Below are 24,296 nucleotides of genomic sequence, written 5' to 3'. Positions count from 1 at the left end.
CAAGTCCCGCAAGCTTCGAAGAGGCTCAGCAACGACCCTTCCACTCTCGCCTCCACTCTTCTCTCCCCTTTCCCGCGCCGAAGCCATCGCCAGCGGCGGTGGCGGCGCTCCGCGCGCGCGCATGCCCAGAGAAGCCCGCGGGTTCGCCCCCTTCTCTTCTGAACCATCCCCGCGATCTCGCTTCCACGAGGGCCCGCGACGTTGTCAACACAAAGGCTCCTGGGAAGTTAGGCGGCGCACGCGTGCTGCTGCTGCTGCTGCGGCGCCGGAAGAGGCGTTCAGCCCGCACATAGACACGCGGTCTCTCGCTTCTGCTCCTCTGCCGCGTCTCAGCTGTGGCGTTCTCCTCCGCTCTTCCACGCTTCGTTCTGTTTCTCCAGCTTCGCCCAGCTGCTGCTGCTGCTGCTCCTGTTACTGTTCCGGAATGGGCATGCGATATCGGCGCGCTGTGCGGGCCGCGGTCATGGCCCAGCGTTGCCTCTCCGCTCTCGTGAGAAGCGCCGTGCCACGTGATTGCCGGCTGTGACTCGTTCTCGCGCACTCTCGTATCTCGGCCTTTGGTGAGCTCGTTCTCACCCGCACGCACTTCTGCTTTACAGCCAAGCAGTGTGGATTTATGTTTGCCGTGTGTGTGATCTAAGAACGCAAGACAACTTTAAAGACGAGAGAGAACAGATGTTTGGAGGCATGACTTTAACGCCTCCGGCATCGTGGACGGCCTCGCTGGGGCTCTGGTGGTGCCTGTGGTGGCACGCGCGATGCCTGGTCAGTGTGGGACTGGTCAACGCGGCCTGGACTTCTGGAGGTGAGCTTCTCCTTAGTCGGTGCAATCCGTTTGTATTTTAGTTTGCGAAGGTCAATTAATTAAGAACTGTTTCATGCTAGGCAACTCGTAAAATGACGCCACGCTGAGGCTTTGGCATCACGGTCGCATGTGGACTGAAATTTAATCTAGTTTTTTTCTACGTGGACAGTTTCTTCACACACTAACTTGATCCTCAGGAAATCAGCAACATTTTACTGGAAAAGGCAAGCTTACGGGCTCAAAATGCATATCTTGCGTTAGCGGAATCGTGACCAAGCATTCCTGGTGGGTGGCAAAATACACAAACAAAGAACGAAAGAAATAAAGCTATGCCTGCTGGATTTCGTACTATAGCAGTGATATAATTAAACAAATTATATATGTTGTACTAGCACGTGACTCAATATCAGCATACAGTTCATGCTTCCGCTGATATTCGCAATTGCGACCCTGTGCCGTCAACGAAGAGCAGTCTCGGAATGTGCTCGGTACGCCATGCAAATGCTGCTTATGACGGTAATGTGAAAACACATTAACGCAAAGAAAGCTAAAACAACTGGCGCAGCGTTTTGAGTAAATATAAAAACTAATGCGCTATATATGACAATGCAGACATGCGAAACATAGAAGCATCAGTCATAACACCGGGCTACATCCTTGGGCCACGTTCTCCTGGTGCCTTTCTACCACAGGTGTGATTATTAAGGCATCCTCAAAACAACCGAACCGATGAACACCTGGGAGCCCTGGCACGCCGTTCCACCCAGTCATCCTTGAACCAGGGCGTCCCGGCGCGATTTGTCGACGATGCCGTAAGTCAAGAGCTGTCCGATCAGACTGTTCACGTAAGGGAACACCAAGCTAAGTCTTGGTACAGCTTGAACAAGCGCGCTGCCTTTACGTTCGAGTAAGGCGTCTTCTCCGTTCGGTGGAACAATGCCCGTTTCTGTGGCGTATGGTTCCAATATAATTAAGCATCATAATCTAAGGATCTCCTTATTACTATGCCAACGATTGATGTGAATTATCAGAATAAAGTGGGGTGTCTCTAGCAATTAGCATCACTTTCTTTTAATATGGGTGTGAAAAATACTTGCTGAATTACTTAAGCCAACTATCGTTTCGTGTAAGCTTTGAAGCTGTAACCATCTTCCTGCGAGCGAAGTATCGTTGTGATTCAAGGTTAGGTTATGTATAAATTTCCCGAGCTCCCGCCTATGATTTTTCAATGCGAAGCATTATTAAGGGTGTAGGTCCAAAAAATTTCTTTCCGTCTGTCCGTGGCAAAGAAAAAAAAAATGTGGGCCGACCTCAGAAAAAGTGCAATACCGGGCCGACTGTGGCCCGTTATTGAATTCTTCCCCGGTGCAGGAGGAGAATGCTCAGTTGAAGCTAATTGTCTGCGCCCTCGACGACGACCGGCATGTGTATCGTAATAACGATTCATTGTCCGCGCAAACATTATGCGCATCGGTGCTATACAGTCCGCGCGTCAGTCTGACACCCTTTACGGACGACTGCGTGCCTTCTAAAAGACAACGAGGACTCATCGATCACATGCGCGTATACGTGAAAACACAAAAATACGTGTCGTACTTGAGCACCCATAGACCCGTGCGCAATATACTGGGGTCACCGTACACGAACAAGAGGAACCACGAGGAAGAAGTAGAAGACTCATACACGAGCGAAAGAGAACCCTTTGCACGTATGGAATGTGGAATGCAAAATACGAGTGTCTACGTGAATATATATATATATATATATATATATATATATATATATATATATATATATATATATATATATATATATATATATATATATATATATATATATATTCGTAGCGTTATATTCGGCGTCGCCTTGCTTCTGCTGCTGTTTTTACACGTGTTGCGAGAAGAATGCTTGCGTATGTGTATAGAATTACAGACAACGTATATATATATATACGTTGTCTGTAATTCTATACACATACGCAAGCATTCTTCTCGCAACACGTGTAAAAACAGCAGCAGAAGCAAGGCGACGCCGAATATAACGCTACGAATATATTGGATAATTCTCGTTCGGGAACGTTCAGCTGGCCTTTTTTCTTTCTTTTCTTATTTTGTCTCGTTTTCTTTTTCTTTCTTGCTATTCGTAGGTAACAAGAGTGCCATGCATCACTTTGGCCGAGTCTTTGCGAAAGAAAACAGCTACTTCGCTTCGCTTTACAGCACTTCCAAAGGTGAGTAGCGTGGCGTGGATGTTTTATCTATTCATTTATCCTAATTGTCTGTGTTCAAGGAGATGTTGGCACCTGCAGGCAGCGCTGGCTACTTTTTTTTATCTCGTGATAATTGTGCGCAAAACACTACAAATAATCTTGCGCAAGAATGACAGAAAATACAGTGACATCAAACCTGGGCACTCGAGAATCGGTTCTTTCGTGAGTGCCACGTTCCAATTTCAGAACACCCGCAAACACTGAAAGAAAAGCCACGAGAAAACGAAAATGGTTCTTGTCAGCCTCTACATCTATGTGTTCTAGGTGATGAGAACATAGTCAAACCGCTGTATATAGTTACGCCATTTATGACTCAACGCTGAACACCATTAAGGTATAATGGGGTAAAAGGAAATGCTAACACAGCCTTCTCGGAATAGGTGAAACTTGCGAAGGCGCTCAATAAGTAGTGCCGTCCAAGCGCGCACGGGTCCGTTTTCATAAAACAGTTTGTAAGTTATAACGGTTCGTACAAGCAAGGGCCGGCAAATCGTAATAGCCAAATATATGATTATCGGAAGTGGTGGTGGTGGTAAACTTAGGGGACAATAGCAGCTACCTCCTACGAGCGAGAAGCTCTGTGAATTCGGCCTATGGTTTAAAACTGTTGGACTGCAATGGCGTGAATTTGCGTTATTTCTTTCTTGGAACGATCCTGACCAGATTCTTGAGAACGTCAACCGCAGCTGCTTTTGGGAAGTTGAGTATATAGATGGTACCTAAATGCTGCGCAAGATTATACGTCGTCGTTGAAAGAGGTGGACTGGAAACGTATAAGTAACAAGGTCAGATTTTCCCGCGCAAATCGACCATATATCTGGCACTGGTTGCTAGAGGAATAGAGTGTGATGATGAACGTGGAATAACAAATTAAGATGGTCAATACACTACGGAATGGTTCGTGATGCTTGCGTGAGACGTGTAGAAAAAAGAAATAAAGAAAAGAAATAATGAAGCTTTAGTAACTCTATTGACACGGTTTTATCGCTGAATGAATTTCTTGCTTAATACCACGCTAACACGTAAATGAGAATGAAAGAAATAGTAGATCGGAGATCGGAGTATGCAAGGTTTTAAGAATGATTTAGCGAAGTACGTAGAAAGAATAAGTTATAGATCTTTTGGATGTGACTGTGGTAGAACTTGTTTGACAAGCCATGTTTAGTTTTCAATATAGAGAGTGTGTTTATTGTGCATATTACAGAGGCGACAATAGTTAGGCGGCGGATTCAATGCAGTTCTGCCAGAGTAGGATAGAGCTGTATCATAAAGCTAACTAGCTAAAAAATACAGCAAAGCTTAACTTATGACGGCTCATGACAGCGTCCCTTATTGCTCAGCTAACGCTAGCTTTAAGGAAATATGATTGTGAACATAAGCAAGAAATTGTAAAGATGATAGTTTCGCGGTGGTAAATCTCGCAAGTCATATTATCTAGCTATGTTATCTATGTATGTTATCTAGCTGCTGTCAGCAACAAGAGGCTGTTACTGTGGTCTGCCACTAACGAAGGCGTTAGGTAACGTTAATGCACACTGATATTACATATTGAATTTAGGTAGCTCGTGCAACCAATATCTGAACACAACAAATTTCACGAACCAACACTATCATGGCAATAACCAGTGCCGAAATGAATGCATATCTGTCACATGCTCAGTCTGCGTCAAAACCACCCTATAAAGTCACAATGAAACAATGTGCATGCTACGAACCCACCAACTTGATTGATGTGCATTATAAAAAAAAAAAGCAAACTTTTGGTTTTGTCGGATAACAAAGCCTTGCACGCACGTAGTACTGGTATTTATGCTTCATTGAAATAAATTGCGCGAGCAGAATTTGAAGTTAAAAAGGTAAATTTTCACGTAATGTTTTCTTACCTTTAGTGTGGAGCTCTTCATGACTCCTCGCCTCAATAATTTTTCATAGAGCGCGAGCTGCATGAAGAGTTCTTTATACGTACAAAAACATATTCCGGCTTCAGCGATATGCAACAGAAGGACACAACGGCGGGGCCTGTGAAGACAGCGGGGGTAGTCCGCCGGCATCAGGCGATGCAAGAGCAGCGCTTGAATTTGGCGACGCCGGAGAAGGTAGAATATAAGGGCGCGTATTCACAAAAAGTACTTGCTTTAGAATTGTTTGTAAGAGAACATTTCAGCTAATCGAGATGCTAAACATATCATTAGCGTAAGCTAATGATATGTTCAGCATCTGGCACGCGGCTTAGAAAACTACGAGTTCCGAGGAAGGAACATGACGTGTGTGTGTGTGTGTGTGTGTGTGTGTGTGTGTGTGTGTGTGTGTGTGTGTGTGTGTGTGTGTGTGTGTGTGTGTGTGTGTGTGTGTGTGTGTGTTTGCGTGTGTGTGTGTGTGTGTGTGTGTGTGTTTGCGTGTGTGTGTGTGTGTGTGTGTGTGTGTGTGTGTGTGTGTGTGTGTGTGTGTGTGTGTGTGTGTGTGTGTGTGTGTGTGTGTGTGTGTGTGTGTGTGTGTGTGTGTGTGTGTGTGTGTGTGTGTGTGTGTGTGTGTGTGTGTGTGTGTGTGTGTGTGTGTGTGTGTGTGTGTGTGTGTGTGTGTGTGTGTGTGTGTGTGTGTGTGTGTGTGTGTGTGTGTGTGTGTGTGTGTGTGTGTGTGTGTGTGTGTGTGTGTGTGTGTGTGTGTGTGTGTGTGTGTGTGTGGGTGGGTGGGTGGGTGGGTGGGTGGGTGGGTGGGTGGGTGGGTGGGTGGGTGGGTGGGTGTGAAGGAAAGGTAGGGAGGTAGGAAGGAAAGGTAGGGAGACGCCCGATTTCTTAGACAATGAAAATACTTCAACCCTAGTTCTATAATCTAGATAGCTTTTGCTCTGCGGCGATTGATGAGCCTTTGTTTATTTATTTAGTGCTTATCGATGGCAATGCTTTTTATTCTCCATGATAACATTCCTGGTCATACGCACCCGCGTAGGTGTACTACCGTTGTGGCGGCTAGCACCGGTCGAACGAAGGAGAATGCAGAAGTAGGCTTCTCCGCTCAAGAACTCTCACTGTGGCGAAGTAAACTATGACGGCGCGCTTGCACCGGCCTTCGCATAGACGAACACTGGCATACATTTGAAGGCTCTAAAGTTGGGACTCGACCTCGTTACGCAAACCACCTACAACATTTATTTGGGTTTAAATGCCTCCTCAGTTATTAGGATGGACTTACATTTAGTAAGAGGCTAGCAATGTTGCACAATACTCACAAATTGCGCCGTAAACTTGTGCTGAGCGCCTAAATGACGCCTAGCTGGTCGAAATAACTACAAGCTGTCTCTACCTGAATGCTCCTTTGATATGTGTGTAATATAAGTTATTTATTACTAAAAGTTTGAAATTGGCTAATATTACGTTAGAAGGAAAAGCTACAGATATTCTTTCTGAACGAGATGGATAATGACTTACACAATACACAATACACTTACACAATACCTCATGGCTACAACGTGTACAATGGTATTTGCCAATTTTATAAAATATTTCCAAGTGGACATCTGTCGGCGCGTAGAACAGCTACAAATGATACCCTTGGGAAGCGGCTAATTCGCTCACTTTGTTAACTACAAGCCTTCAGTTGAAGATTAAAGAACACGTGCTGGGGCCAGTTAGCGCACCACTGGTTGTAACAACCAGCAGCCCACACCCCCGCCGCAATAGAACAAGCAGGCGTTAATGCGTTTTACGTGTGTTCCGAGCCCAAAACGGGCGTTGAAAGTAGTCGCAGACGAATGAAACGTGATATTGCCAGAGCGCGTGACTCACTGTAGGTGCTGCACCAAGGTGAAGCATACGATGACAGCAAAAATATCAGCAACAAGCTACTAGCACATGTGTCCTCGTACATCCCACGTTGAAGTCTGCTTTGCCCAGAAAACGAAAAACAAAAAACACTTGTCTGCGCATCACGACACCGAACATACCCAAGGTCACACTGGCTCGCGTCATTACGTTTCATTCGTTGCCGACTACACCGTTACTAAAGAATAGAAAGACTGCCGTGCACTGGGAAAAGCAGCTGAAATTACAGAAACAACTCGAGGCCCACGGGTGTGATCTTTCAATGTCTCGTGTGTTGTTGCGTTGAGCACCGCGGTGGAAAACCGGTGCTGTTGCCTAGATCGTCGGTTATTTTGACTGATCTGTGGCGGAGACTGTCTGGCGCTTCCACTATATGGCCGTATCTACTGCACGCGGATGGAGGAACGCCAGAGCGGGTTGAACACACCGTCGGCTAGCTTGGATTGCGGCGCATACGTGCCTTTGGTTTTGCCCGCCGACAACACGTGCGTATATGATGACCGAGGCAAGGTCGCTTTACATCACGCTGGTGGCCGCTCTAAATATCGAGTTATGGCAGTGTTCTGTCCATCGCGAGCCCATATTCTTTACCTAGCTCGTTTATATCAGTCGGTTACCGTCAAGTCGGCCGTGCCTTGACGCACAGTAGATGCATCACTGGTGTAAAAACACAACACGCATGCTTTGCGAGCTTGAGGGCTTGCGTTGGTTAATTATGCTTGTGGCGCTCTTTAACCCTCCATGGTATTTTAGTGGCTATGGCGTTACGCTGCTGATCTCGAGGTCATGGGTTCGATCTCGACCGCTGCGGTGGCATTTTGGGGGGGGGGCGAAAAGCAAAAACACTTGTGTCCCTATATTTAGATGCACGCCAGGTGGACAGACGGGCTAGTTGGTTGACGTTCATATTCGGAGATGTTCAAGGCATGACCCGAAGTAAACGTCTTGTCCTGTCGTTTTTTCCGTCTTTCGTCTTTCGGTTACACTTTAAAAGTTTCCGAATGTGAACCTCAGGTGGTCAAAATTAATCGAAAGTAGCCAATTACGGCGTGCCTCATAATCAGATCGTGGTTTCAGCACGGAAAACCCCAGAGTTTAATTAATTATAGCAGTCCACGGTAAAGCGTGCACGAACGAGGAGTGGACAGCACAAGCACTTACTTCCAACTGATCGTGTATTTACAAAACTGCATCATTTGAACACTTTCCTTCATGACGTCACGAGACCGAAATGTCGACATCAGGTGGCCATGCTCAGAAACTTAGTTCCTTTGGATGACAGAAAAACGGAAGGTGCGCTGACACACGACAGATCCGCTTTTCTAATGCAATCTGCTTCAATTGTCTCCCTAACATCCTGGTTCTTATGTTTGACTACTATCTTACACATGTTGAACAAGGGTTTACGCGGCTTCTTGTTATTTATTCCACAGTCATGACAATGCGCAGCGCAGAAAGATTCCCATCGCGGTAATTTTCCACCTTCCTCCTCTGTTCTAGAAGCCTTTCATTCAGGTACCTTGCAGTCTGACCGATATAGTTGGAACCACACGATAAGGAAACTTCACAAGGGCGCTCTGTGATGTGGTTCCGTGTGGTTCCAGCTATATCGGTCAGTCTGGAACGTGCCTGAATGAAAGGCTTCTAGAACACAGGAGGGTGTGTCGTGTGTCAGCGCACCGTCTGTTTTTCTGTCGTCCAAAAAAAACTAAGTTTCTGCGATGACCACCTGATGTCGGCATTTTGGTCTCATGACGTCACGAAGGAAGGTGATTATATGCTGCAATTTTGTAAATACGCAATCAGTTTGAAGTAAGTGCTTGTGTTGGCTACTCCACAATCTGTCCTTGTTTGGGCGCGCTTGACCGTGATGTGCTATGCGTAACCAAGCCCAAAGTCAGTGCTCTTTAATTAATTAACCAACTCTCTCTTTCTCTCTCTCTCTCTCTCTCTCTCTCTCTCTGGTGGTTTCCGTATGCACTGACATCGTTGACCTCAGTTACAAGTACGCAGCAACAAAAACCCGAGAAGTTTGAACATTAGAATTCCTAGAAGATAACATGTGGTTACTCTATTCTCGATTGCCGCATATCTGATAGCAATCTAGCACAACGCAGTAACGATTAGTTTGTTTTTGGTTTCCTTATTTCTTTCGTATGGCAGGGAACTTACTCACTCGTCATAACTTGCAATCCATCTCTTGAGCTAAAGTTCTTCTCGTGTGTGTTTCTACACTTACAAAATCCTATCTACGTGCAGTTCGACAAATTGACAAAGGGTACATATGTTATATTGTAGCCAGTTGTTCGAAACTCAAGAGCACTTTGTTGCAATTCACTTAAAACAAAACAAGGGGCTGCATTTTGCAGTAATTCATTTCATTTTTCATTCTTCTTTTCCTGTCGTTTGTCGTGCTGACTGGAATGTCCTTGCGATAACGACAGCATCCAACCCGTAAAGGAATGCGTAAAATGCGTAAAATATGTTCTATAAATGTGTAAAGTGATAGAGATATTTGGAAATGCGGCCCCCAGCTTATTCTCGTATGACAGTATGCCAATGAGCTAACTATGAAATCTTACTAAGCAACGTAACAGACGCGTCTACTATGAAGAAACAACATCAAGATTGAGCGTGATTCAAACAGCATAAATAAACTTTTACATAGTCTCGCAACTAGCTGGCACCAAAAACAGCGTTCACAACAGAGATCCAAGATGTACTCTTATTTCGCGTTGTGCTTTGTTGGTTATCTTGTGGAGCATTTAGTTTACTACATGCATCAACGTTGTGAAATATATGAATAAGATCGAAAGCGATTCTGTGAAATAGTGAATTGTTGAGCATAATATTCTAAGCTCGAAGATAATTTCAGGGTCGAGCACTTGTGAAACACCCAGCCAATCCTACGCAAGTTATAACTGCCCGGAATCACTAAATTAAATTTCTCTCTTTGATCTGAAAGTGATTAATTGTTGATAGACTCTCATCCATCCTGAAAAACGTGTTTAAGTATAGAGCCAGACGAAGTCACTATACTTGTGCGTTTCTCTGATATCAGTAATCAGCATGTGGTATCGTGCTAAAATGATATTTAACATTGATACGTATGTCTTAGCCTAAACATATACTTCATTCGTACCCTGCGGCTTTATTACTATTATAAACGTGTTGTATACGCGGTTTTTTCAGTTTCTGAGCACGTTCATATCTTCATTAGTATTCTAACGTTTAACAATTTGCTAACGGTGCTACAGCCAGTGCTCGTGATCAACGCCAGTAAGCAGAAACTTCTAAATCTTTGCCTACGAAAATCTTAGTGCCTGCGCTGCTCCTTTCTGTTTCCTTGAATTGTTGGGCAGATTATTGGTAACGTACTAAGAACGCTACGAAATAAAATACTATATTTGCTGAAGAAAAAATGCGCACAACAGCGACAGTGTCTCAAGTGTATTTGCTCGTTTTACATGGTATACCGGTCTTAAAAAAAAGCACATACAAACAAGCAACCCCGTTTGCCGATATTGAAGAAAGCACGCATTGCAGACAAATGCACCAATTCAGTGCAAACAGCGGACAAGATAAGTCTTTGACAGACTTTGTCATAGCTTGTCACTGGGCCTGGAAATACTAGTAGCAACAACTCACACAGAAGACAGAAAATACACTTAGGAGGTGACAAGAGAGGAGCAGCAGTCAAGATGTCGAAATAGAATTGAGTTTTGATTGTACAGCAACACCCTTTTTGTTTTAGCCAAAAATTGGAGAAAGAAGGCGAGCGCTTCAAAGAGTGAACACCGGAAGAGCCTGTCAATAATTTCATTTCGCAAGCTGTCACAAGGAATCGATTTTGTGCCGTATGGCTCGGCGAGCTCCTACACTCTTTTTAATAGTTTTAAATATTGATTTGCTTGTATCCTTTTCGTTATCAAAGGGACGAAGCTGTCAAAGTCAAAAGCGGACGAAGTAGAAGCTTTCGCAAGGGACATGGTGTTGAATCTTCAGCGTATTATAGTAACGATGATATAGCTTCCGAATTTGTCCTGCAGGCGGAGGCTGCAGGCTTCCCTTCCGTTTTATATGTTATGAGCGAAACACGAAGTCGGGGAGTTAGACTCTAGACTGCGAGATTTATGCTTGATCGTGTGAATATTACACGCGTCGGTGCGCGTGTAACGCTTCTGTTACGCTAACAGGGAAACTGCTCAGACTTCTTAGGATAAAATACTGGTTCAAAAATAACGGCCACCCTGTCCAGACAAGTGGCGTGGTAGCAAGTGTGCCGCCGTCTCGTTGTAGACGTTCTAGTGGTTGTAGACCCTCTCTTGTTGATACCGGCGAGGGAAAATGGGCTGAATCAAACGTGCAATATTATAATTATTATATATTAGTGCCATGGTAGGGTCGCCGGCAATAAAACAGGCCGTCGGACTTCGTAACGGATTAGTAGAAAAAGTTCACATCTTACAAAAGAATGGATTAAAGTGAGGAGTATAGTACAGGATCATTTCGAATTTACTCCAGAAGGACGGTGTCATGTAATTTGCTTGGGCAGGGTTTAGCGTCGGTTAAAGGTCAATAGATTTGATAACGCGAGCCAAGTTAGGGGGACCTACATTTAAAAAAAAAGCCCTCTTAAAGGCACAGTTCCTGTGCTAGAGGTCTCTAGGCATCGGGGAATGCAAGGAGGTCGAAATTGAACTCATTGCCTTTCCCCTGATCTTCAGAATGCCAGCCTGTGAGGTGAATTTGACGCGCAAATCAGCCAAGTCAATTGCGAATCGCGATATGCACTACAGAAAGAAAAGTGTTGTGCGCCCGCCACGATGGCCCAGTTGCTATGGCGGCGCGCTGTTGAGTTCGAGGTCGCGGCTTCGACCGCGACGGCTGCATTTCGAGGGGGGCGAAATGCAAGAACACCCGTGATCTCGGATTTTGCTGCACGTCAAATAACCTCAGGTGATCAAAATTAACCTGGAGACCCCCACCACGACGTGCCTCATAATTAGATTGTGGTTTTCGCACGTTGAATTCAAGAATTTGCTTTTGTTTAAGTATTTTGTCTTCAGAGGCAGACTCATAAAGTTTCACCTTAATTGAAGAAAATCTGTTCGTCATTGGTCATTAAGTAATCTCGTTGCTTATAACTTCCTTAAGAGTTCTTTCAGGACAAGCCTAAGTACTAACGGCTTTGTGAATACGAGCACTGCTGCTTTCACTCCCAAGTACAATTCTGTTTTGCCGCTGCTCCCTTTTTTACAGCAAGATGTTTTTGTGATGTTGCACCAGACGAGACGGACTCTCTCTGACGCCACAGCAAACGGTAACTAAGAGAGGGAGAATAATCCATTTTAAATTATTTGATCTTCAATATTTCATGAATGTTTCAATGACTGCTCGAGGCCCGTTCGAAGAACTGGGCAAGGCGAAGGGAGACCGGGCTAATACACTCGTTTCTTAGTATTAGCTGTTATAAAACTCCTTGTAATGATGTGGTGCTTACCGAAAAGTGAGACCGTCAAGATATACCGGTGCCTTCTTTATTTATTGCTGTATTCATTTTTTAAATTTTTATTCATTGTTAATCTGTCTTTTAAAATCATTTTTGTGCTATGTTTATAAATACGCTATACCAACATTCATGTACATATACACTGCCTTACCAAGTCCACGCTTGTGGCACAGCGAAGACAGCCAGGAAGTGCCATCAGCCAATCAGGAATGCCGGAGCGAGAAACCTTGTGTGCCTCAAAAAAAGAAAGCTTCGTCCACCGTCCACCGCTAATGTGTCCGCAACGCTTCTATTCAACCGGCAGCGTGCGCTGCAGGATTAACCGTGGTTTAAGGAAAGATCTAACAATCACTTTAGCATACGCTAAAGAGGATGAAGGCGCAAGCCCGCGCTCTCACAAGACATTCATTACATTGCTTGAAATTTTCATTCCAATGCGGAAACGATTCGTCATGTTCTTTGTCAGTGCCCGCAGTACAGTGTGCCGAGACAATCGCTTTCCGTCGTGCTGAACCCGTTAGACGTGCCGCCTCTGTCGGCAGAAAGAACTCTGAAACATCTACGCGACCATCACATCAGAAGGCCGTGCAAGCTCTACTGCGCTTCTTGAGATCGACAGGCCTGTGTGAACGCCTGTAATTGGAACGCTTTTTCTGTTAACTGATTTTTTTCTTTTACTCCTCTTTTTGTTCCTTTTTTCTCCTATCGCTCTTAGTCGTCTTTACAACCCTTGTATCCCTCACCGCAGTGCAACGTAGCAAACCAGAAACTCGCCTCTGGTTAGCCTCCCTACCTTTCCTCTCTCTCTCTCCCTCTTGAAGTATCAGCGAATGAGAATCCTGTTTTCCCCACACAAGAGAGAAACAAGAAAGAAATAAGCGCACGTATAAATTGAAACAAAAGCACTGAATCATGGGCTATGTTCAGCACCGAACATCCCGGTTGTTAGGGTTTCCTTTTTTTTTTTTCTGAGTGACGTCTGTTACTAAATCAACGACGGGGTACCTTTGAAAGTTTTGATTAACTTTCGCGTTGGGGCACTTGCTCAATCTTGCTCAATGAAGAGTGTTCCACGTGGAGTATTGGTGTCGATTGCCCAAACATCGTAACGTCGGTGAAATAAATATTACAAGTAGAATGATGCTGCAGCAGTGCTACAATACAGATGGGTCTTGGCTCTTGAAGTCGCACAATTCAAAAAGCCAGCTTTCAACTTCCACTATTGTGACCGGACTTTTCTTAATAGCGCTGGCTCGTAGCGAATACGTAGGTGCCTTTGTTCTACACTGGAGGCTGATGAGTGTCAGGTATTCCTTAGGTGCATTGATCCATCGCTTTATCTGGAAACTTCTGCTCGGTTCATTCTATTACAATTTAAGGTCTAATTGTCCCGCAAAAGTATGAAATTCTCGGCCGTAGCGATTGCTAGTCTACATTTTCCTAGATTTGACACCCGCTGTTCTCTCCTTTAGAATTCACAACATCCCGGTTCTATAGAACAAATATTTATAATTTGGCAGGCTAGTGCACAGAAAAAGAGTGGTTGTATAATTTTGCTTCTGAATGCGGCGACAATGTGCACGTGTCAGCAGAATAAGCGGAAGCAAAATGACTGTGGCTACTTCAAGTATGCCACAGCATACTTAAAACACGGAGATTGTGACTTCTTGACAGCTGCCGCCTTGGTATCTCGTACCTCTTCCAAAGGTGCGATTTCTATCACGCTGTTACGCGCGTTCAACAAGCCTCGAGGTTTCTGTTAGATATTACCAAAGGTGGGAGGGGGCGGGGGGGGGGGGGGAGGAGCCCGCGTATGATGCTAAAAAGAAATGCGTGACTGATGGTGGGATCGAACCTATGTCATCCAGCGCAACCGCCGAATGCTCTACTATTAGGCCACAATCACATGCATGCTTCACATGTGCCAAAAACGCTCTTTCAAATGTTTGATGCATGCGTCACGTTCCATTTTCTCGCATTCTACCTTGATGGCATCTAGCGCTTTGAAACGTTGTCTTAGCCCGCACTGCCTTCGGGATCGGGTCACATTCAGACGCTGTGTTAGACTTCCCTGCCTTCGTGATGGATCCTTATGATTCATCATACGGAAGCCTACAAAATCATGCTCTGGAAGGCGGATTACACTTCTGAATGATTTTCGGTGGACTTTGTCGATAACCATGCGACTGCTGAACTTGCCTACGTCGTTGCACATCCTTCTTTTATGTCACCATCACCCCTCGTCCAGCCTTTATATGTCCATTCCCACCCCCTACCCCTGTGCAGAGTAGCAGGGTAGAGCACGCTAGCTCAGGCAGACCTTCTGCCTTCCTTCAAATAAATTATGTCTCTCTCATACGAATGCGTTGTTACTTCCTATTACTTGTTTTCGCTCACCAAAGGTCGTGGGTTAGCATGCCTTAATTAACTTCGCCCTAATTAACACCAAAGTCATAACTTCGACTCCAACCAAAGATCGAGGGTTTTCCTCCCAACAAATGTCGTGGGTTCGAGGGCCAAAATTAACGATATTTTAATTAACTATGCCTTAATTAACACCAAGAGTCGTAGGTTCGACTCTCGAAGTCCACGATGTCGATTGGAATCCAACTTGGAGGTATGGCGGCTTTGCCCGTATCCTTAAGTTGGGTCGTGGGTTCCAGTGCCTTAATTAACTTCGCCTTAATTAACACCAAGGTCGTAGGTACGAATCCCACCAAAGGCCAAGGGTTCGACTCCCACCCAGGGTTGTTGGTTCGACTCTCGACTTTCACGATGTCAATTGGGATCTAACTTGGAGATATGGCCGGTTCGCCCACATTCAAGCGAACCAGCCTAGAGTTTGAATTTTGTTGCCGTAACGCCGCAGAACGGATTTTTCGACCCATGACCCCATCTAAGACCTTCGCATTAATAACTATTTTTGTGGGTCTCCTGTTTAGTGGGCTGTTGTGAACTGTAGATTTTTTTCGAACTATGTGCAGTCAAGGATGAGGAGTATATAAGCATGTTAATACTCGACGTTTGTGCCCATGGTGTGTACCCCACGCGCCTCACCACGGCGATGCACATGTTTCCGCTGACGCGTTGGTTGCTATTGTCGAGTTTGTTTAGGGTGGAACTTGTTTCTGGGTGAGTTGGTTGGGATCTATTGAATACATTGTTGCGTCAAAAACGAAAAATAAAGACTTGGGAGGAAGTGTATGAAACGACAGATCAACCCTGACCAGAAACGATGCAAACCCGCAGTGCTGCCATACGTCCACAAGCTTTCCCACTACTTGAAGAAAGTCACTACTAGGTTTGGTGCGCCAGTTGTTTTCTCGGCACCACGCAAGTTGGCTGGACTGGGTTCGCGCATAAGCCGCGTTCACAAAACGTCAAGAATGCCAGAGAAAGCACACTAGACAGTACGTGAAATATGCGACGGGCGTTACATATACGAGATACCACTTAAACGTGGGAAGTCCTACGTTGGACAAACTGGAAGATGTGTTAATGACCGGGTCCGGGAGCACGAATTGTCTGTAATCACCAAACATAATGCACATTTACCTACGCATTGCATGGTTTGCCTGGAAGGCAGATGCCAGCCAGTACTGCGTGAGATAAAGATACTTGGCAGAAGTGATGATGCGTTAGCAAGACCCGCCGTGGTTGCTCAGGGGCTATGACGTTGGGCTGCTGAGCACGAGGTCGCGGGGCCAAAATGGGGCCGAAATTCGAAAACACCCGTGCGCTTACATTTAGGTGCACGTTAATGAACCCCAGGGGGTCAAAATTTCCGGAGTCCTCCACGACGGCGTGCCTCATAGTCAGAAAGTGGTTTTGGCACGTAAAACCCCATAATTTTTAATACGTTAGCAAGAGAACTTTTCGAGGCATATCACATAAAGGGAGAGGCACGAGTTGTATTAGTGGTACGTCTGTTTGTCTATTTGAAAACCAGTTGCAGCTGTTAAAAACGTCACTGTAATGGCTCTAGACAACATTGATGTACGCATGCGCAATTGTTCATTCTCGCTGCCCTGCTGTAAGAATAAAATCAGTTGAAGTTCAGCGCTCGATCTGTCGTTTCATGCTCTCCATTCCAAGTCTTTATTTCTTTTCTTTTTGGAGCAACAATGTATTCATTAGATTTGTTTAGGGTGCGTCCGCCCAGCCGCTACCACGATCTCGTTCCAACAGCATGCAGCCCGCTCTTGATTGGAGGCAGAGAAAGCACTATTGAGCTGAACGTGCAGCCGCTCGCAATGTGAGGGCGCAAGAGGAAACACGTGAGCACGTCTTTCGTTGTGAACTAATAGGCACCGACGTACTACCGCGCATAGAGTTCCCTAGAATATACTAGAGGGAACTCCGGTATCGCAGCCGTTGAGCCATCATGGGAATGATGAAAAGTACATCGATTTGTCGGATCTTCGTGCTTGTGAATCCAGATGCTCTTGTGGATTAGGTTGTGATGCTTTGTATGCTTTCATTGTAAATTTCAGAGCAATCTATGCTTTTATAAGTTTGGGAGTCACTGCAAACACGCACAATCGCTACTAATTCGTCAGCTTGTCAAGCTGGCAAATTGAAACGCGCCAAGAGTCTCAAGACACTGGCTTGCCCGCGATAAATTCTTAAGGGCGTAATATGCCGCCTGTCGATGCATGCGTCCGTGGCACAATGGTTTCAATAAAGGGCCTCTGGGCTAAATGTTCTGTGTTCGAATTCTGCCGCCTGACAGTTTTAATAGCGTTTATTTCATTATTTATTACGCAGTACATTGTTGAACATTACGAGTATACAAAGTCACGAAGCCGTTCAATACCAGAAGGACGAAGTTTACACAAATCCATGTACTTCCCATAATTCTCACGCTGGCTCAACCATTCCTGTTGCAGTTCCCGTAGACACTAGCGCCGGAGTTCCCTCTAGTAATTATTGTATGAGACTATATGGGGGGCCACGGCGGCACAGGATACGCCAGCAACGGAAGCTGCAAAAGTCACGTGACCGGAACTCCGCCAGATCTTTTTTGTCTGGGGTCCATTTGTTTCTTTCCTTGAGGAAAATAAAACTGATTCTGATCTCGGACGCACCCCCAAGATGGAGGTGTGAGTGCTCTGAGTGGGGAGCACAGTTCTCTGAAATAATAATGATTCATTACACTCTGCGAAGGGGGATGGCCAGTGAGCCTGTTCAGCAGACGACAAAGAGGTGACACAGCATATTGAACAAAGGTAGGAACACATTTGGTGTTCCTACCTATGGGTGTTTATCACGACGAATGGTACGCACACACGTGTATTTTAGTACGTTCTTGTTGACTCATGTTATACGTTCGTGATGCACACCCAGTTATACACATTCATATTTTCACTTCGCGATAAATTGAGGCAAACAATTTGAGACCGAAATCACTGTGCCGACTGGCAGTGGGCCAGTGCCGTCAGCGCGTTCGCAGTGCGAGGCGTATTATGGGAACGCTATCACGATAAGCGGTAACGGAGCCAGTTGTGGTAGAAGACGACGGCGAACGCGCGAGCAGTGGCACGGGCCACAACTGATGATGATAGTTTTTTTTCTTAGACATACTTGTTGGCGGACACGAAAAATGCACGATATCGTAGCCATAAACAACTTCGCTGTAATAACTAGCCGAATGTGTTACGAGCCCCACATTTCGACCAGCCGAATGCACACCATTATTTTGACAGGGCCGACAGAACGCCAGCCCGGCCTTTATTCGTCTCGGTGTCCAGGTCTAGTCCAGGACGCGGAGTAGTCAATGAACATGTTAAAGGAAATCGTTCTTTGTTTGCGTAATCGACCGTTCGTAATCAAACACCTAATCACCACACACAGCATTTACATTTAAGGTTGCCTCATAGGTATCTCTAATGTGCTGATGCCCTAATGGAAGATTGCATGGTATTCAAAAGCTTCTTTGAAGTTTCTAATATATGACCTGTTCCCATACTCGGTATACTGCGCGTGTGCCACTGGGGCACAAACCTTAAAGGTACTTGTATATTTGTGAATAGACTTCTCTCTGAATACACCTCTCCTCGCCGTTCTATCACCCACAGTATTCGGACATCGCTTTGACAATTGCGCAATTCCTGCGCCGGCGTCTGGCCGTATGCATCCGCCCAAACTGTTTGCATTTCGACATAGCTTGGGAACTGCTTAGTGCATAAACAGGGACATTGCATGACATTAAAGTTGAGACCTGAGAGGTGCGTACACGCTGTATGATATTACACGTTGCATGAAACGAAAATGAAGACAATTGTATGTATCGCATCTATTTGTACAAGCATGCCATTTAATTAGTCGCTTCACTATTGATTTGCTCCAGGTATGTTACTACATTCACGTTGTTAAAGCTATATAATTTTAGAATTTGCAGTTACGTTGACCTTTATTTCTTTCGTTAAATATGTCTAAGCAAAGGGAGGGAGAGCGAGAGCGTATACATTTATTTCAGGGAATGCAGAAAAGTTAATGTATGTGAACCTCCTTAAGTCTGAGACTCCAATGCACGGAAGGATAGAAAAGGAGAAAAAAATGCAATGAGGGCTTGTGACTAAAGCAGTGCGATCGTGGCGGGCAAGTGGGTGATCACGTGGGTTTCTCTAATATTTCGAGGGCTGTTTCTTCTACATGAAAACAAATGTTGCGTAATAGGTAGGAGGTCAATATTGCTGAATAGGCCAATTCCTGAAACATTCTACTGCTTCTTGACGGAAAGCTTTTTTTTTCTTAAATTTTTTTATTTGCGAACATGATTAGGTAATCTTGACTAACTATACAGTTAATGCAGAAATCAAAAGAAAAACGAAAAAGAAAAGACGTTCTAACTCACTTCGCAGAGTCCCAAACACGCTGCTGGTCGCGTCTTCCTGCTCTGACCGTGAAGGAGGAGGAGGAGGAGGAGGAGGAGGAGGAGGAGGAGGAGGAAATAAAAAGAGAAGGCAGGGATGTTAAACAGAAATGCGTCTGGTTGGCTACCCTACTCTGGGGGAATGGAAAGAGGGAATAAAAAGATAAAATGGAGAGAGGGATGGGGTGGGGGAGGAAAGTCGCGGTGAGCTCGTGCGCGCACGCGGAGGGCTTGAGCGAGTCAAAGGCGTTCACATAGGCCAGTCGCCCTCAAAAAAGACAAAAGTGCCTTCATACATTTCTGGGCCGACGACCGATGGGGAAGGTCTTCAAGTAGAGCCTGCACAGACAACGGCCGATCGTGCAGTCGTTGCAATACGATAGATAATGTTTGTCTTTCCGACTGAAATCAAGGACAATGGCACAAGAAGTGTTCGACGTCTATTTCAAACTGCAGATGTCGCATGTATCACTGTCGGTCATTCCAATCGAAGTAGTGTACGCCATTGCGAAAGTCACTCTCACCCACAGCCGGTATAGAAGCAATGCCTCACGTCAGTGAAGCCCGGGGGGTGGGGGGGGGGGAGGAAGTAGGAGTTGCAGTGTAGGGTTGAGTTCGTACAACCTGGTGGCGCCCTATATTTGGGATGTTCGACTTGCTTAAAGAGAGCTTGCGTGCCAGGTAACGAAGCTGCCTTGCAGCGTCTCTCCTGGACAGAGGAATGGGAACGCTCTGTTGTTCTTGATGTGACACTCGGGCAGCTTTGTCTGCCTGATCAATTCCACAGATCCCGCAATGGCCAGCTAGCCAGCGGAAAATAATTTCGTGGCCTTTTTGTTTGACGTCGTGATGAAGTTTTCGATTTTGTATGTTAGCTGTTCGTGAGCTCCACGTCTGAGAAATGACTGCATGCTGTGTAGAGTCGGCCTCGAATCGGAAAACACGGCCTATGTACCAGGTCTCTCTGTGTCAATAAATTGAAGCGCATTGCGCAGAGCCGTGAGTTCTGCAGCCGTGGACGTCGTGACATGTGACGTCTAGAAACGCAATGTTAGTCCTCTTGTCGGTATAAACACAGCAACCCCAGAACTGGTCGATGCGGTCGATCCGTCAGTATAGATGTGTACGTGCCTACTGTATTTCTCGTACAACAGGACCAGCTGTGGACCAGGGGCCGCAGCTGTGTACCCCGATGTAAGCGAGGCACGAAATGCACCGACAGTTGTGCTAAAGGACGTTCGGAGTCTTTCCGCGGTCAGAGCAGCAAGGTGGTGGCAAGGGGTCCGGGCAATGTGCCTGACATGTGCACCTATTGTCTCGAGGGCGATGTGATTCGTGATTGAATAATCTTGAGCAATGGCATAGTTTCAGCCGTTGACGCACTGCATGGTAAGCCAAGGCATATGCTAAAAGCTTGGGCTTGAATGTTCTGAACTGTACGCATTTTGGTTTTGCAGGTGTTGGATATAACAGGTAGGCTGTTCCGGAGGAACCTAACAAACAACACCCTGTACAGCTGTAACATAGATTGTGTGAAAACCCCCAGTTCTTTCCTGCAAGGAACCTCAACAGATTACACATAGCAATCAGTAGTTTTTTTCACGTGGTTCACGTGAGGAGTCGAAGGCAAGTCTCTGTCAATCACAACATCCAAGAACCTGTGACTTCTCCTGGATGATATCGCTTCTCCATTGATTGATATGGCGTATGCAGATATTCGCTTCCAGGTAAACGCCACCACTGCGCACTTTTTCCACGTCACCTCCAGACCTTGCTTACGAAGGTAGCATGATTTCGAGAAGGTCGCCTTCTGAAGCAGAGCACGAAGCTGAAGCCGTGTCACCCTCGACGTCCAGATACATATGTCGTCGGTGTAGATAGAGAGTCGAACGATGCTTGACAGGTTCTCAAATACTCCAATAAGGGCTAGATTAAAAATCGTTGGGCTTAGTACTCCGCCCTGAGGCACTCCGCGGCTACCGTAATACTGGAGTGTCGGGCCATCCCCGGTGAGCACGTACGTAGAACGATCGCATCCGTAGGTAGCTAGGAACCCAGATATTTATATCTTGCCATGAAGTCCTGTTTATTCTAACGCTTTAAGGATGGCTTCATGGGTAACGTTATCGTAAGCCCCTTTAACGTCTAGAAACAAGGCAGTAGAGAAGCGTTTACAAGCCTTCTGGAATTCGACTTACGTTACCAAGTCGGCAACATTGTTTATAGATGAACGGCCGCGCCGGAGTCCTGTCAACGTGTCTGAATAAATTTCATAGTGCTCCAGGTACCACTTCAAACGTGTTAGAGCCATCTGTTCCATTACTTTACTTACACAACTAGCAAACGTGATCGGACAGACGCAATGTCCAAAGGCGACTTGCCAGCTTCGAGAAGCGGAATCAGGCGACTTGTCTTCCATTCCTGGGGAACCGTGCCAGTCTGCCACGAGTCGTTGCACAGGAGCAGGAGTGCCTTTCGAGCCCGTTCACCAAGGTTACACAAGGCGCGGTATCTAATGCCATCTTGTTGTGGCGCTGAGGAACGCCTGCGTAAAGTAAGCGCAGCCTCTAGTTCGTATAGAGAAAAAAGGCACTAAATGCGAGGATCACGTAAGAATGGTGAGTAGTCGGGAGCCTGTATTCCCGTGGAACTTACTTCACCGGCGATCCTTCTACAGAAGGATTCTGTGACTTCAGTCTCTTTGCATTGTAGGTAAAGAGCCAGGGAGTTAAATGGGTGGCGCTGTCCATGGGGTTGCACGAAGGTTACAAAGAGTTCTCCATGTAAGAGTCTCTGCACCTGTAAATGCTTCAACCTTATATGAAGTTAGCTAAGACACTCTATACACAGGCTCTTATAAGGACAGCCTGCAGGGCTCGTCCACAAAACTAAACAGTCCGTGAATGTACTCCAGTTTCCTTCAGAAATTCGAGTAAGGCAGGGGTGGCGTGCCTTCCCGAAGCCCAACCATGGTTCTAGCAGGACAGCCTGTCAGAAACCAGGTGCTAAAATGTGATAAGGAAGTAGCCAGTGTCCACAGTTGACATGCATGCCGAAATAAGACATTCAAAGGACGAGAGAATCACTTTTTTATGCACAACCCAAACGCAAGCTCGCTTGGAAGACTATGCGTGCTATTTCAGAAGCATTACATTCCCACGGCAGAGACGCGGATATAATAGAAAGCAACAAACATTACATGACAATGGCGTTGAAATTGGGATCTGTAGCTTAACGGTAAAAATCAGTTGTGGCGTATGTAGTGTTCTGAACTAATTCAGACTCATTATCGTATTTCACATTTCTCATTTCTTTTTTTATTCGACAGCTGCTTTGCTTTGTCGCGTGAAGGCGACAAGGAAACAGAACAAATAGCAGGAACGCAGGAAGAAAAACGATGGAGCTGGAAAAAAAGCTTGACATACCTGACATTGGTTGCCTACCAATCTTAACATAAGGTTAAATGGTTCCCCTTATGATGAATTTATTTACGTATATAAAATTTACTATATGGCCTTATATATACGGATACAACTACAACATGTATGCGAGATATTCAGCTAGTTCCACACCAACTGTGAAGAAGCATTAAACATATAGATCTTCTATATCTGTCGAAAATATGTATAGACAACGTCCTCCTGCAGATTACCTATATTGATGCGGTCTCCGTTTGCCGTTTCCAAAAACCACTTTTAAAGAGTGGCTTGGGGAAGAGAGGGAATTCTGTTCAAAGCATAAGGTTTATTTTCGCTTCGAGCAGCCCTGGATGACGTCACAACCAACGGCAACCAATGGGACGCCTACCAGATGCCGCCTTTCTCTTGAATCAGGAGATGAGCCGAGAGCAGCAGCTATGTTACACTAACAACAAATCGTTTCCCGCTCGCTGACAATTTTTTTTACTGAATGTGCAAAAGCCCTAAAAAAAGAATATGATTTTATTCAAATTGCGACCGTCGACCAATATTTTCGCACGGTGCGCAGCTTCCGGCGTTGTTTCTAAGCGGCTATTGAAAAAAAGAACGATGTTAGCAATCACTCCGTGGAACGTACAGGCAACATTTTGTAATCACAGAGCTGAAAACGGTTTTTCTTTCCTATTTCTTTGTTTTGGCTTTCGTTTCTTCGTTGAGACTGTTCGTGCGTTTGCCATCGAGTGTGTCCCTCGAAACGCGAACACATGCTAGCGTCATTTTCTCATCACGCGATTAAAAAAAAAAACGACAGAAAACAACGTAAGAACGTAAGCAATCGGTCTTCCGGAGCGCGCCACTAATTAAATTGTAATCTAGGGTTGATTAAAAGCTAGTTTTTCGCAGATTTAACTTGCCGATTAGTAATTTGCCAGCCCAGAGAAAATATCTCTGATAAACAACTTTCAGAGATAACAATACCTTTTTTTCTTTCCTTGATTTTAGTGCACTCTCAGGCAGCGGATGTCCTTCGGTAACCCTGGCGCATTTCGGGCCGTTTTCGTCGTCTTTCTTCTTTCTTTACTTCTTTTGAAGCGAGAGAAGGTAGCGTTCACTGCTTTCCTTGACTGAAGAATAATTATGTTTGTAACAGAATATTCTCCAACCACAAGCTGCCGGTATTTTCTTCAGTGTTGCAGAATACTTCGCTAAACCGTGTGACAGTCATATAAAATAGATAATGTCGTTGTAGATAATAATGAACAGTAGTAAAAGCAGGCAATCGACATATCATAATAGAAGCTGGTGTCTTTCAGTGTGGAGCCATTGTGCAGGACGCTACAAGGGAGCTCTCGCTGATGCTTGCGTAAAATAATATCAGCATACAAAAGAGGCGTTGCCTCGACCTTTTCATTCGGTTTAAACTATGCAAAAACGCAGCAAAACATATCTAAATATGTGATTCAATATTTCTGGAATCATAAAAATACCTGAATCTCATTCCAACGCAGTAAATTACGGTAACAATATCACTAAAGATTGTTGTGTTCACTAGCTCAACAAATTCAGCACTGCAGTCACCTGGTAATTGAATTCACTTCC

General features: G+C 45.3%; 1 protein-coding gene across 1 annotated transcript in view; it reads left to right on the top strand.

Moving 5' to 3' along the window:
• Nucleotides 1–227: 227 nt before the first annotated feature.
• Nucleotides 228–24,296, top strand: part of LOC142570844 (lachesin-like) — a 103,405-nt gene continuing 79,336 nt past the window's right edge. The window contains exons 1-2 of the mRNA XM_075679158.1: nt 228–805; nt 2,952–3,035. Of these exons, the coding sequence (XP_075535273.1) occupies nt 676–805; nt 2,952–3,035 (214 nt within the window). The 5' untranslated portion in view covers nt 228–675. The remainder of the gene's footprint in view (nt 806–2,951; nt 3,036–24,296) is intronic.

The sequence above is a fragment of the Dermacentor variabilis genome, chromosome 2 (assembly GCF_050947875.1).
Source record: "Dermacentor variabilis isolate Ectoservices chromosome 2, ASM5094787v1, whole genome shotgun sequence".
NCBI classification, from domain to species: domain Eukaryota; kingdom Metazoa; phylum Arthropoda; class Arachnida; order Ixodida; family Ixodidae; genus Dermacentor; species Dermacentor variabilis.
Note: the sequence above shows the minus strand (reverse complement) of the source record. Positions and strands in the feature narration are given on the sequence as shown.